General features: G+C 34.6%; 1 protein-coding gene across 2 annotated transcripts in view; it reads left to right on the top strand.

Annotated features, from left to right (window-relative positions):
* The window catches only part of ASXL3 (ASXL transcriptional regulator 3), a 136,031-nt gene that overhangs the window by 64,018 nt on the left and 57,602 nt on the right, over positions 1-14,411 (top strand). Inside the window, exons 4-6 of one of the 2 annotated variants that reach the window (XM_076329772.1) lie at positions 950-1,058; positions 2,396-2,507; positions 12,151-12,272. In XM_076329772.1, the coding sequence (XP_076185887.1) occupies positions 950-1,058; positions 2,396-2,507; positions 12,151-12,272 (343 nt within the window). Of the gene's footprint in view, positions 1-949; positions 1,059-2,395; positions 2,508-12,150; positions 12,273-14,411 lie in introns of those variants that run through there. The other variant, XM_076329770.1, reaches the window with a different exon arrangement.

The raw sequence follows: 14,411 nt of genomic DNA, 5'->3' as shown, positions 1-14,411 counted from the left end.
GAAGCACAGTTTCAGATTCAGTCCCTGAGTACACCGTGTACATTAGTCAGTAAATGGGGACAGAGATGTGATAGTACATCTATAAATCTTGTACTTTAATTTTTAAATTAAAATGAAATAAAACAATTTATGACTACCTTCTTCCCCACCATTTCTTAGATCAACTTTTCAGAATAGTGTCAGTGTAGCTAGGGTAGAAACACTTGCTTTCTTTTTCTGCTATAAATGTGCATATATTACAAAGACATCTCTGTACAAGTACTCTTTTTTTCTTAATGTGTTGTGGTTTTTTTAAAATAGTCCCTTAATATGCATTCCACAGTGGTATTACAATTACTACCTTGAGTAGGTCAATCTCTTAATCTCTAAAACAACTCTAATTAGAAAAGATAGCGCTTCATAGAAGGTACAAATGTGCTTGTATTTATGTATAGTGATGCATGCTGACCGCGTTAAGCCAGAAGAAGGCTTAACTATATATCACTTTTAATTTTAAATGTGTTCTTCCTGGGCTCTTTATTATTCTTTTGTTGCCTTTCATCCTATGGGATGCAGCTGCCCTTGAACTTCGTACTGTTTTGATCATTCATGTGCAGCAGCCACATTGTCTGTAACATTTTAAAAATGAGGCTTCATGGTGTTATTTATGAAGTAATTTCACATAAATATTTGGACTTTGGTTCTCTTAGAATGTGGAGCTGGTTGCTATATGAAGAAAAGCATAATTATAATTCACAGACTTTTTGCCTCGAGCCTAGGGGACAGATGCATATGATTAAGTTTGAAACTGGCCTGTTATTGTGATGTAGATGTTTTCAGGGTTGACAGAATTAAAAAAAAAAAAAAAGGGCAAAAAAAAAGCCAGGCAAGCATGAGTTTAAAAAAAATAGACCGAGGAATAGTTTTACAAGAGGCACTCAATCTTGGACTGCACAATTTTATTTTTCAGTGGAACCTCTCCATTAGCTTGCCTGAATGCAATGCTTCATACTAACACTCGTGTAGGTGATGGAACATTCTTCAAAATCCCTGGGAAGTCAGGACTCTACGCTCTCAAAGTAAGTTTAAATTTTTTATATGGAAAGTACGTAGCGCTATTAATCCATTTTATGAATGTCTCAATAGATATAAAGGTAAACAGATTAGATTCTTTGGAGAGGAAATGACCTGATAGTCCTGCTAACTGCTTTCAGATGTCTTTTTAAAGGATTTATAATGAAAGTAAACATTGAATGTTTTATCCTAGAAAGCATATACATGTTCTTGAATTTGACATATGGTATAAAAAACATGTAGCTTAGCTAAAATGCTGCTTTTTCAGAATGTTCACAGAAAGGCCTTTGTTATATGAGCAGTGAGCTCAAGAGGATCACTGACTTTCTCATTAGGTAATTGTATTAATGTTTGATTTTTGAATAGTGCAAAATTATTTGCAAGTCTAATGTAAATCAGCTTTCAATTTACAGGTTGCATCATTGCTTTTGAGAAGGCATGTAATTATAGTGATAGAATTTTGCCTTTATGCTATTTCTATTCCTTTTCCTCTTTATTTTTCTTTTTTGGTATGTATATGATGGTTTCTGTGGGTGGAAATTTTTTCTTGCTGTACATGATCAAACTTAGAGGGGCTTCACAACAGAAGTGGAGGAATGTGAGGCAGAGGTGAGAAACAAGAAAGTGAGATTATATGTTTGGCAGTCTAAATGTAGTCAATTAAAATTTTGGGCTGGTGGGAAGGATCTTTTGTAATTTATGATAGACTTATTTGATGTAAGGGTTTAAAAAATATGAAACTGTATAGATTTGCCTGCTCCTGATAACTAAAAATTCTGTATCTGAGATTGAATTAATAATTTTCAGAAGCTCTATTTCCTAATTTACTGAAACAAATGCTGTTGTTTTTCTTTAAATCTTGAGATATTCTTGGCACAAATCCAGGTATTCACAATCACTCCCATGCTTGTGAGCCCCAGGTTGCTTCAGCTATTTGAATTCAGGAAACAGGCAAAGGCAGAAAAGAAACATTAAAGGATTTGTGTTTTTCTGCAGCGTTGTGGACACTCAACTGGAAAACTAGGATTTTTAACAGCCAAACAAGTCTGTTTCTGTTAAAAAAAAAAGAAGTGGAAGATCTTGCATTTTATTTGACATTTTTTAAAAAAGTATGTTATGACTTCACAAAATAGTTTTTTTGCTTTTGCTTTGCAAGTTGTTTCATGAAGGTCTGTTTTTATGTCTTTCTCTGAAGTAACTCACAAGCATGTTTTATTTTATTCTGTTTTTTGAAATGTAAGCATGAGAGTACACTGCAGTAATCTATTTTCGGAGATGCAGCAGGATCATGATTGATTTTTTTCTTGTTAATTTTAGTTTTCTTTTTCTTTTTTAACTGTAGAAAGAAGAATCAACATGCCCTACTGATGGAACATTGGATTTAGGATGTGAATCTGAGTTAGATGGCACTGAAATGGCTGAGACAAACAATAATAATGGAGAAGAAAATGGTGGTAGGTGTTTTAATTTCAATATTAGAGGGCATACTTTGGGAAAAGAAAAAGTATTGTTTAATTAAGATTTTCATGGTGTGATTTCTAAACAGTTTAAGTAATGTTTTGTACTCAGTGGAACTATTTTTGAGTGACTCCCTCTTTTTTTTGGTCTTATAAAGAAATCAGGAACACCAAGTGCCTTTATTTGACTTAGATTTGTAAAAGACAATGAGTAGTGCTGTTGGGTGTGTTTTGAGTAGGTAATTTCTTGGCTTACAATTTTTTTGTTCTAGGCCCCACAGCTAAAGAGTAATTTGCCTTATCGGGCTTCAGACTTGCAGTTGTCGGATAGACACCTCGCTGATTTCAGTGTGGGCATGTGGGGTTGGTCCCTCAGTAGAGTTCTGGGCACAGGACAAAGGTTTGTATTTTTTTTGTTTCAGGCAGAGATTCTTCTGGGTGCCATGTTGACATAAAGACACGTTGAAGTATCAAATCCTGTGCATTTTTTTTCTCTGAGATAATGACAAACTGAAACATTGCAAGAACTTGAAAATGGCAACCTTAGGAATATTTTTTCTTTTTGAGAGGTAATAATTGCTCATAAAGAAAACACAGTTCTTCAGTCACCTAAAATTACTTGCAAGTAAAGGAAATTAATATTATTCTTATTAAAACTACACTCATGTAATGCTTATAAAGTGAATGCTTTACATAAACGTCTAGCTTCCTAGGACCTCTGAAAAAACCTTTCCTTGATCAGGTCTTCTCTTCTGCTGCCCCCTCACAACCTGTCCCACTGCTGGACTGCAGCCTACTGTTTTGGCTCACTTTGTAGATGGTGAGAGGGTGTCCTGTTTACAACTGGGACATGAAAAGGCTCAGCTCATGTTGTTGTTCTGCTACAGACTCCCTTTTTGATCTTGAGCAACTTACTTAGCTTCCATGCTGCACCCATACAGGACCAATACGGCTATTTCAGTATTGCTCGCTAGCAGCACTGAAAAATCACAAAATGCTGAGTGACAAGAGTAACAGAACTTCCTGTTGTTGTGGATCTAGTGGTGAAGTTTTGAAGCTCAGTGGAAAAACAAAAGTCAAGAATTATTAAATGGCTCTGCTTCTTCATTTTCTTTGAAATATTATGTGTATAAGTTAACAGACTCTGTGTGTGCAGTGGTTTTATGCTTATGTAGTATATACTGCATGTATAAGTGAACATACATATTTGTAGTTCTTCAACAACTCTTGTCTGATACTCCGACAGTTTGTTGATGTCCACTTCCCTAAGTCACAGGAAGAATACAGGTGTGAAAAGCAGTGCAAATACAGTTACAGATAGGAAAGCAAAAGTTGATGTTACTTGTTATAAACAAATAAAAATCAGGGCAAAAACCTGGCAATTATTTATGTGTGGTAGGATGTAAAAAAGGATGCCAGAATGCCAGTAGTAGAAAATTGCTGGGTTTTGACTGGGAGGAGGCTGCATACTATTTTCACCGTTTACAGTAATAAAAATAATTCTAGCACTTGTGGTGACATAAAAGAGCAGCTGCTAAAATTAAACATTTTAAAATATTTGGGGTAAAGCCGTAAATTACACCTAGATTATTTTTAAAGCTGAGAACTTACCCTCATGTTTCATCTTTAACAAATCTTGGAAAACTGGAATATATTTAACTTTTTGAGGACAAGGCATTTTAATTTTTTTTTATGTCAAGCAGTGGATATATTTAAAAAGAGTAAATGGGATGGCAACAGTGAGTCTATATTGCATGCAGAAAGGCCAGTGTTGGATGTGATCAATAAGGAATTGAAGACAGCATATCTTGTATCGGTCAGCTAATACAGAACATAGTTTTGTCAAACATGTTTGATAATAGCTTTTCTTGAGACTGAAAGTTTTGTTGTTAAAGGTATCTGTTGATATATATAGAATTCTATAAGTGATTTTATTTACAGTATAGAATGCTTGGCTTAAAAACAGGACCATGCCTGAGAAATGCAGCCAGTTTTAAGTGGATTGAAAATTACAAATTATTAGATCTGCAAAGGTGTAGGAATCACCATCCACAGTAGGTATTTTTGCTGTTCTCCTGAGGATGTGATTTGACCACTTTTCATGCAATATCTTTGTCAATACTTCTTGAAAAGTATAAAATCCTTCTTGATTAAATTTATTGATAATAAATAATAATGTTGAGACCCCTCTTGATTGCCTTGTAAATGATTACAGTTGAACAGCATGAATTTTTTTAGACTTTAAAGTGAAGAAAAAAAGGTCACATTTGCGCAGTGGAAACGTATTCAATAAATCAGTAAATCTGAAAAGCATTTAAGGATCACAATAGAAAATGAACTGAACATGAATGAGATGCTTTTGCTAATTAGTCCAATGCAGTTCTTGGACTATAATCCTGGTAGTACTGATTAAAGAATATAGGCACAGTGTTTCCTTTGGATATAGCACTAGTTAAATGATTACTAGTGTATTGCATTATTATAGCTGTAAGAAAGAATTAAGAAAAATAGGAAAGGATTTAGAAAAGACGTATAAGAACTCCTGAGTGAACAAATACCTCATTTGCTCTGGGAAATTTAATAGGGACAGTCTAGTTAGTTTATCAAAGATGAGGTGGTGACTTGATCAGTTTGTAAATATTTGAGAAAAGGTATTTTTGTAGAAAATATTTGGTCTAGCAGACCAAATCTAACAAGATGTCTACCAATTAAACTTTTCACACTAAAGCTGGGATTTTTTTTTTCTTTCCAGGAAACTATTCTGTGGCATAAAAATAACATTTGATTCAGTACAAAAAATGCTTTATGAAATTCTCTGACTTGCGGTTTAGAAATGGTCAATAGATATAATGTCTCCTTTCAGCCTTAGTATGTGTGATACATATGAGGATGGACATTGTTTGCACATTGTATTCTTAATTGCCCACTTGATTGCATTTTTATTTGCTCGTTTCCACTGTGGTAGAGTCCAGAAGCCCCAGTTCTGACAGAGTGATCAGAAATTTTTTAGCAAGAGTTTAAAAAGTGCCGCTTTAAAGTTAGCTGGAAGCAGAGGATGAAACTCTAAGCAACAGCCTCAGTCCGTTTGTGAGCTTTTAGACGACAGTCTTCAGCTTTCGGAGTAAAGAGTACCAGCTGACACTCAAACAGAGAAGAATCACATTATTCCCCAGAAGGCACTTTTCCCAGTATAAATGCAGGCTACTGAACAATTTTATTAGCATAATAATATAAAAATTCCTCACAGTTATAAACACACGACTTCGCAAAAGCTGTTACTCCACATCAGTATTGCTAAACTGACAACTGGAATGGTCACACCTCAGGATTTTTCAGATGCTGTGGAGAAGTCTGTCTTTCTCCACCTTCTCCAAAGGCATATGTTAAAGAAACTCTTTACGCTACAGTTGATTTTGTTTGGAATGGGATTTCTATAGAAGCTCTCTAGCAGTCTCATATCTTTTTATAAATTCCATTTCCCTCAAATACAGGGGCATCGTGTAAAGATGCGGTTGGTAAAAGAATTAGAATCCCAGTTAGTGTTGCCTAGGTAAATGATGACTATAATATCCTTTTGCCCATCAATAGGATGTTCTGTTCTCAAAAAGCATTTGTCCCTAGGGTTTCTGAAGCCAGGGCTAATCCATCAGCCACGGAGCACAGTTGGATTAAAAATTGTCTTCACGCAAGCCAATGGAATGCACAATGATGTAACTGTGGAGGAGGTAGCAATTCCTACGGTAGCATGACTTCCCTCCCCAACCCAACCCAAACATAGGTTCTGATGTTTGCCCAAATATGAGCAACATATGTCCCCCCTTGAGACACTTTGGTTTTCAGCACTTCCTAAAACTGTAAGTTCTTCAATTGCAAACATGAAATGGCAGCATTAATTTCTTAGGCAGTTTTCTTAGAGATAGTAGATGAAATGGTGGAAAATAGAAGGTCAGATTCATGCTGAATCCTGAAATTTTGTCTTTATAGCTACTGTGCTCTTGACGACCTTGTGCTTTTTGGACTAGGAAGCCACTAGGATAACTCCTGTAGTGAGGAATGAATATTCACCATTGTTTGAAACCTGAGTCCACATTTAGATGTTCAGTTCCTTTCCAGGAATGGAATTTCTGGCAATTCAGGGAAACCTGTTATCCTTAGCATCTTGTCTCTTGGGAATAATACTGGATGATTCTGCTGAATATGTCTGTTGCACATGGCAACATCTGGATGTGGGATAGGCTCTTCTAAAAGCAGAAGGATGGTAACGGAATAGCAGCTCGCACATACAGAGTTTTGAATGACACATCTGAAAGAGACAGTTTTTCACTTTTTTTTTGCTTTGGTGGGGTTTTTTTTCATCTCCCCGCAAGTAGCTATAAAATAAAAGTACTGTACCCAGGATCGAGTTTAACTTCTATTTGTTTCATTGCCACTGGAGGGGAGTCATAAGAATGAGAGAAGATACTGTGGAGCTTGAGGGAGAGATCTTTCTCATCTGCTTTTTTTGCTGTACAGTAGAGTTAATGAGGCCTAAGAAATCGGTGGCTTAGTGATGACAGGCTGTATATTTTTAGTGGAAAATGTTGACTTCCTTTGGAATAAGGATTCACAGTTTTCAAAGCTTTGTGAAATGTTTGGGCTCAAAAGCATGCCGAGAATATAATGTGATTCAGTGCAAGCTGAAGCTGATGTGGTATTTGATGTCTTTTTCCAAAAAATACTACTCAATATTATTTTTCATTTCACAGTGCTAGTATTGCTTTTCAAAAAGAATATTACAGTCACAGTACTGCCCTTGATATATGCATCTGTTTTTGCTTGCTTTGGCGAACTTGAACAATTAACTAACTCCCAAACTGGTTTTAATTTTCAAGAGCTGATGGCAACAGTCGAGTTCTGAATTGTTCAGATTTTGCAAGTTGGGCTCTAGAGATCAAAGAGTGATGGAGGTGAATTACTTGATACATCTGTGTTGGCAAAGCGTGACCATTTATGTCAATACAAGTATAGATCTGTGTCACCCAAAGAAAATATTGAATCTTATGGATATTTTAGAGAGAGATTTTGTGTGTATGTTTTCCTAAGGGAGTTCTCTGTGAAGTTTCGTATCTCCAGAGTGTGTGCATATATTTTATGCTTGAGGTAGACTCTAGTCTTTAGCATATGGTAGCAATATTAATTTGTGTTTTGTAATGTGGCCATTAGTAAACAATCCTTCTCATCTACTGTGGTTTCTATAACAAAGAAGGAAGTGAACTGCTGTTGATTTTACTGGTTTGATTTTAAATCAGTATGGTCTGTCTGAAATCGGAATTCATTGTGCTATTTATTTTGGGAAAATAAGCCCCTTAAAGCGCTCCAGGAATTTTTCTGTCCATCTAGTTACATAAATCTGTTTATAATTATTCCTAATAACTTTCAGTGGCAGTGAGACAGAATAATTCTAAGTTGTATTCCTATAAAAATTGTTTCTGTGAAGAATCACATCTTCTAATATGTTTTATTTATAATTTATGTAGGTGTCATATTTCTTGGGTGGGGAAGGTAAAAGGTAATAAAAAATTACAGAGATAGCCTATAAAATTTGAAATTAAAAGATAGCATTGCAGATTTTTATAAATGATAGCCTTTCATAATAATTACCAAAACTGGTCTTGGAAAAATGGAAGAGAGGAAGTTTTTTTAAATGGAGGTTGTCAAAAACATTTTTAACACACTCTTTTTGCTAAGTAATTCTAATTCTATCATTCATGTTAACACTCTCTGAACACTCACTAAGGAGGTCTTATCTTCAGAAACCCAGCTGCTCTTCCAGCTCATAACCTAACAGTTTATGCCTTAATAGTTGCTTTTTGCTTTATTCCTTCACTCAGTCCTGGCCCTTGAAGAAGCCGATTTAAAGAACGGAGCCTAATTATTCTCCACTAAATGGAAATGCCTCCTGTAGGCTTAAAACTGCTCTTGTTCTCTTTTTCGACTGTAGCAATAATGGTGAATCTTCTTTATTTGCTACCCAAATATTTTTCCTTCATCTGTCGCATTCTTTCAGGGTTCTTTTTTTCCTCCCCAGCATCCAGTTTATTTTTAGCATTCTTTTCTGATAAAGCTTTTCAAGCGAACATGGATCTAATAATATTCATGCATCTTCAGTGCTTATGGACAAAGTAGTTGCAGCTTTCCAACATTGTATGTATGTACAAAGACCACTCGCTCTTCTTGAATTTGTTTTTCTTTTACTGTGTTCTTTGGTTTCCATAGCAGAAATGCCTGCTCTGTTCTTAAGACATTGTTTTTTTCACTAGGATCATCAATGTTCATTTCAAACACTTACATATTTTTCTGTCATATTTTCCCCTTTTTTTACTTCTGACCCATTCAGAGAAAAGCAGTTGGACTTTATCGGTATAAATGAACAAATAAATGAATACAATTTTCTGTGGTCACAGGCATTGTAATATAGTGAGATTTTGGCACAGATTGATTTAAATCACAAAGTAGCAGAACATGTTTTAAAGAATCAATTTATTCATTGTCTCATATTTGTATTTCATTTCCTACAGAAAAGTCAATTAATATTGTTTTATAAACGCTTAATATCTTGATTATCCTCTAAATAAAGCCTGTATATCAATTTTAGTATTATTTTTTGCTAAAAAGTGAATAGACTGTATAAGTTATTAAACAATTATATAAATTAACATAATGTATTTAGATTTTTAATGTTTATATCTTCTGCTTTTGGAAAATAGACAATGACATCTCTTATTTACTGGATGGTTAGGTTTATAGCCATGATTTTTATCAATCTGGTTTTAAATGGAAATAGAAATCTAATTAAAACATGGAAAACAATATTTAAAATAGCTTCTTACTATTTTAAGCTACTAGACATATGAAGGAAAATATTTATAATGTACAAACTATATTTTAGAAAGGAAGTATCATTTGTTGTTAATAAACGAGGTTGACTTTCTCTAATCACCATGCCATTTTAAAATTTTTAAGCAGTGGATTTCAGCCTCACATATCTATTTCTTTAATCATAGACTACAGGAAAAAGTTTGTTTTTCAAAACTCTGAAGGAACTAGGTTTGGGTTGCACTAAACCAAACCAGCCTAGAGTGAGGTATTCCTTCTGTACCTGCAGAAGAGATTACAGCAATGGAAAGCTATTTATCGTTTCAGTGGGTTTCAGTTCCAGTTGCTTCACCCATTAGAACAATCCCTGTTCCTTTGGTTTAACTTTGTTGCCAAAGCTTTAAAGAAACAGAAGCAAGAGAAACCAATACACTGATAAGATTTTTATGTAAAATTGAAGTAGTGCTAGAAATAAGAAGTATGGCCTCTAATAGACCCTGTCACAATTTCAGGGTTTGTTGTTAAAAGAAAAATGAATGAAAGCACAAAATTAATATAGAGCTATGTTTATTTTTATTCCTGTGCTATATTGTGACTTTGACATTAACGGTTGTAGTGTTGAGCATATCAGTTAGTATTGCCAAACCTCTCCAGGATGAACTTTATCACCAAAATAAATAGGGGAGACTCTTGGATAATGTCCTAGATCAGAGTAATGAAAATCAGAATTTCCCATTTGAACAAGAAGGTAATAGGAGTTGCAGTCATCCCAGACAACAGGAATAGATTTTTCATGACAGGTCATGTTGTATCCTCTCTTAGGAGGGACAGTTAACCATATAAGAGTTTCCACTCTTTAGGCATTTTTAAATTTGTTCTGTTCTCCTTAACTCTAGGCTTTGTGTGCTCATGCTATTTCTGTTTTTTTCTTCAGTTCTTTGACTCTCAGACTTTGCCAGAAAACAGTAGAAAAATTCTCTTTGAAAGAAAAGACAAAAGCTGGGTAATTTGAAATGTCAGGTTTTTATTTTGGTGTAGGTGTTCTTTGTCTCAGGAGCTTAGCTCTTGCAGTGATTTAGATTATATAAACCACCTATTGTTTGTTTTCTGCTGACACTTTGTGGCTCCTTTAAGTTGTCTTTTTTGATTGTAAGCTTTGCTCATCATGTGGAAAAGATTGATCCAAACCAGGTGATGCTGTAAACTCAGAACCTGTTTTGTGTTGCAGCTTCTTTGTATACTTTGACAAATCCTTCAAGTATAAGGGAAAAAAGTGACAAATATCAGTCATAAATCTTGTGACAAAATAGGATTTGTCTTATCTGCTAATGAAAATTTTTAACTTAATATGAAAATTATCTTGACGTAATGCCAATGCCATAAAACATAGTGTAGTCTCTGTTTGTGAGGTAAGTATTATTTTTTCTTTCATTGTGAAAACAAATGTTTAATATCACATGGATCTTACAGTGGCCATTAATTATTGATAACTAAATTGTCTCTATTCTACTTTTTTTTCTTACAAACATGCAAAAAAATCATTACAATATTTCTTCTGTGAAACATTGCTAAAGGCAAGGGAATTAGAATGCTACTTCAGGTGTCTGCTCATCCCACTGAAGGATGAGAAAACCACAGCCAAACAGAAACATTGGGCTAAAATTATTTCTGGCACGTGTCTGTGCAGCTGCTTTGAGCGTCTTCAAACTATTCTGGTAGGTGTGTGAAGTATGGCAAACCTTGGAAAACCATATACAGCTGCAGGGCATTACAAAGAAGGTATGTCAACATGCAAACCAGCTTTGAGCAGCGCTGGAAGACAGACTTGAATTGAGTCAGCAGAGGAGAATGGAAAAAAAGCTGCTTAATTTCTGGATCCATGCTCATGCTGTTTTAGCTGGGCTGTCATAGGACACTAGTGAGAGTAATAGTAATGCAAGGCATTAGGAGTGGAAAGGTTTTTACAGCCCTTTTCGTCAAGCTTGCTGACTACCAAGACTAATAGGATCCTCCAGCTATTTTCACAGCTTTCATATCTGTTTAATAAAGCTGTTTTTTTAAAACAATTAATCATATTTCCTTTTATTTTTGACCAGGAGATTTTTTCTATGTCTCACACAACATGTATTCAAGAGGCTGTTTAATGCAAGTACTGTAGTATTTGTTCATTAAAACGTGTATTATTTAGAAGGCTGACAAGTAGCAGTGTGTATTACCTGAGAGGCCAGAATTTCTCTTTGCAGGATATTCCAGTCTACCCGTTAAACAGGAAAGTGTGTGTTCTTAGCTTTACCAAGAAGTACTTATAAAATAGATGAGTCTGGCTCCTAAGAAGCCATTACAATCTGGCATGAAGTTACATATTTATAAGTACTTCTAGAATACAGGGTCATCAGTGTCTTTTGTGTAAATACACGTTTAGACACATAATAATCCATTAAAAATGTCTTGGTGAGGAAGATAATTTTTGTCTAGCTTCTGTGTGAAAACCACAGTTAAACTATTTCAGTTACCGTTCAGGACCTGAAAGGCAAAATATGCAAGGCCTCCAGAACTGCATAGAAAGAGTACGATGAGGTACAAATATTTGTAAAGCAATGCATTTATTTAGAATATGGCCGGATTTTCAGCTCATCTGGACCTCAAGACTAGTTGAATTTCTTAGAGTGAGCTTTTTGTTTTCCAGGCACTTGCCTTTTTTTTTTTCTGTCCTCAGGACTTTCCAAGATACAGGGAAGATAACCCCCATAACAGTATTCTGATTTTTTTTTTTCTTTTTATATAGTTTGCCCAAAGCAGACATCTGAAGAAATGTCTTCCAATCGTGATTCGAGCCTTACTAATGCACCGGTGCAAAGCAAGCTAGTATCTTCCTTCCAGCAGCACACAAAGAAAGCACTTAAGCAGGTAAGCTTGTATTGACTGATAATCAATTGGCTTCCCTTTAGCATGTGTGTCAGTCTTATACGAATAAGATGTCAGCAGAATTTCAAGGCGTTTCTGAGGATTTTTAGTGCTTTGTTTAGTGGTGTATTTCTGGTTTTTTTTTCTTTTTTTTTACCGATGGTGCAGTCCTGCTATTTATTGTGAGTTTGATGGGTTTTTAAGTGCTTTTCAAGTAAGCAGAATTGTTTATATTATCACATCCCTGCTTTTCCTATGTAAGCATTTGTGTCGGAAATTTTATGTGAGGCTTAAAATAAAACAAAAAGATTTTGAAAGAAGTTCTGCAGATAGGTGAGAATCTAGGTATACTTGCTGTTCAGTGTTTCCTTATGATCTGTTAAGTAATTTTTCATTCATACTGTATTTGACACTAGTGTATAAAAGTGGGGTAATTTTTGTTTTTTGAATACTTTACAATTTGAATTATTTAGGTTGCACGATAAGTAGTAAAGCTTGGCAAAAGTAGCTGATTGTTGAAAGTCAGATATTAACTGAAAGCATAACAATGTGAAAATTATTTTCCAATAGTGCCAAATTAGTTCAGCTTACAGCCGGGCAAATGAAAAACTAAAAAATTATAATTCCAAGAAAATTATCATTATCTCCTCTCAATTTTGAGTATGTAGGAATTGTTTTAGTCTTGTAAAGACTATAAAAAATGAAATAAAACTTTTCTAAAGTGTTAGCATAATGAGATGATGGTTTTTTAAATTTTTCTCATAGCTGTTCTCTTAGTTATGGTTAACAGAGGTCTAGTATTTCATGGGGTAGTTTATTGCCGAGTTGTTGATTTAGGCTTAAGTTAAGCAAAGCCTGTCCACATGTCCTAGAAACACTTAAGTATTTGTGCTTAGTTTTTCAGTGGTTTGAGTTTAAATCCACTAAAATTAATAGACCTTTATCATTGACATAAGGTTATCTTGTACTTAGAGGCTTTGAGGACTGGAAAGGATTGTTAGATTGGGGTCTCAGATCTGTTTGGTCAGGAAGATTGAGCAGTGGGCACAAAGCAGCTCACTAACTGTGTGGATAGTTGTGAAAAAGACACACTTTTTGGAAACTCTTCTATATAGATCTTTTGCAATAGGTGAACTTTCTTAGGGGTGGAGGGAGCGGGTAAAGGGAAAGGAGAGGAAAAAAAGAGCAAAGCCACATATGTTTGAACTTGTGTAACTTTAAACTCTACCATTTGTCACTTAGCAGATGTATAGCATTGAGAATAATTTTTAAAAAGGCAAATTAATCAGAATAGCTTAATTAATATAAAAAGTCATAACATTGATGGAAATCTTTGAAAACATTCCCTAAGGCAGTAGGGTTAGAGCAACATCAGAAAGTTAAGTAATCGATAAAAAGAAATTAGTTTTAATTAAGTTGATGGTAATTAGATCCTGTACTTCAGAGTATGAGAGTATTATTACAGCTATCAGTAAAATGTTTTCTCTATGTACAGTATTAGACAAATGGACGTTTGTATTGTGGAATAGTAGAGGATTTTTGCTTTCTTTTCTCTAAAGTTTCAGGTGTTGGCTACTGCCATGTACACGCTGCAGATTCGATTCAATTTGATATTGTAGTAGAGATGAATAAACTTTAACAGTGATTTTATTTATAAAGTTTCTGTTGGAAATTTATTCTTTCACTTTCCAATCTTTCTATTGCTTTTATGGATACATAATACTTAAAATTTGTACAAAGAAGAACCTATAGTACCTTTGAATACACAAGAAACTTTAGACAGTTGTATGCAATGCTCTTCCAACTGATACTAACTTACTGGTTCCATGCTAACGTAACAGAAGATGAGCCATCATCATGCTCTCAGCAAGTGCTTATACTATATAAACATACATACACTGTATATATGTCGTAATGGGGTCTTCCCTAGCTATTGCTTTTTTTCTATTTCTAAACAGTCTTCACAGAATGAAAACCTACAAGATAGTCTTTCAAACAGTTTCCTACTCGATTTATTTAAAAACAGTGGGTTCTTCACATTAACTTGATCTCGCGTGTATTTGTTTTGTAATCCATTAAAGTGAGAGGCAAGTTGATAATGTGCAGTACTGCTTGAAGATCTGAGCTAGAATTAGAATATTT

This window comes from Aptenodytes patagonicus, chromosome 2 (genome assembly GCF_965638725.1).
Source record: "Aptenodytes patagonicus chromosome 2, bAptPat1.pri.cur, whole genome shotgun sequence".
Lineage (NCBI taxonomy): Eukaryota > Metazoa > Chordata > Aves > Sphenisciformes > Spheniscidae > Aptenodytes > Aptenodytes patagonicus.
This window is presented reverse-complemented; position numbering and strand designations above follow the sequence as displayed.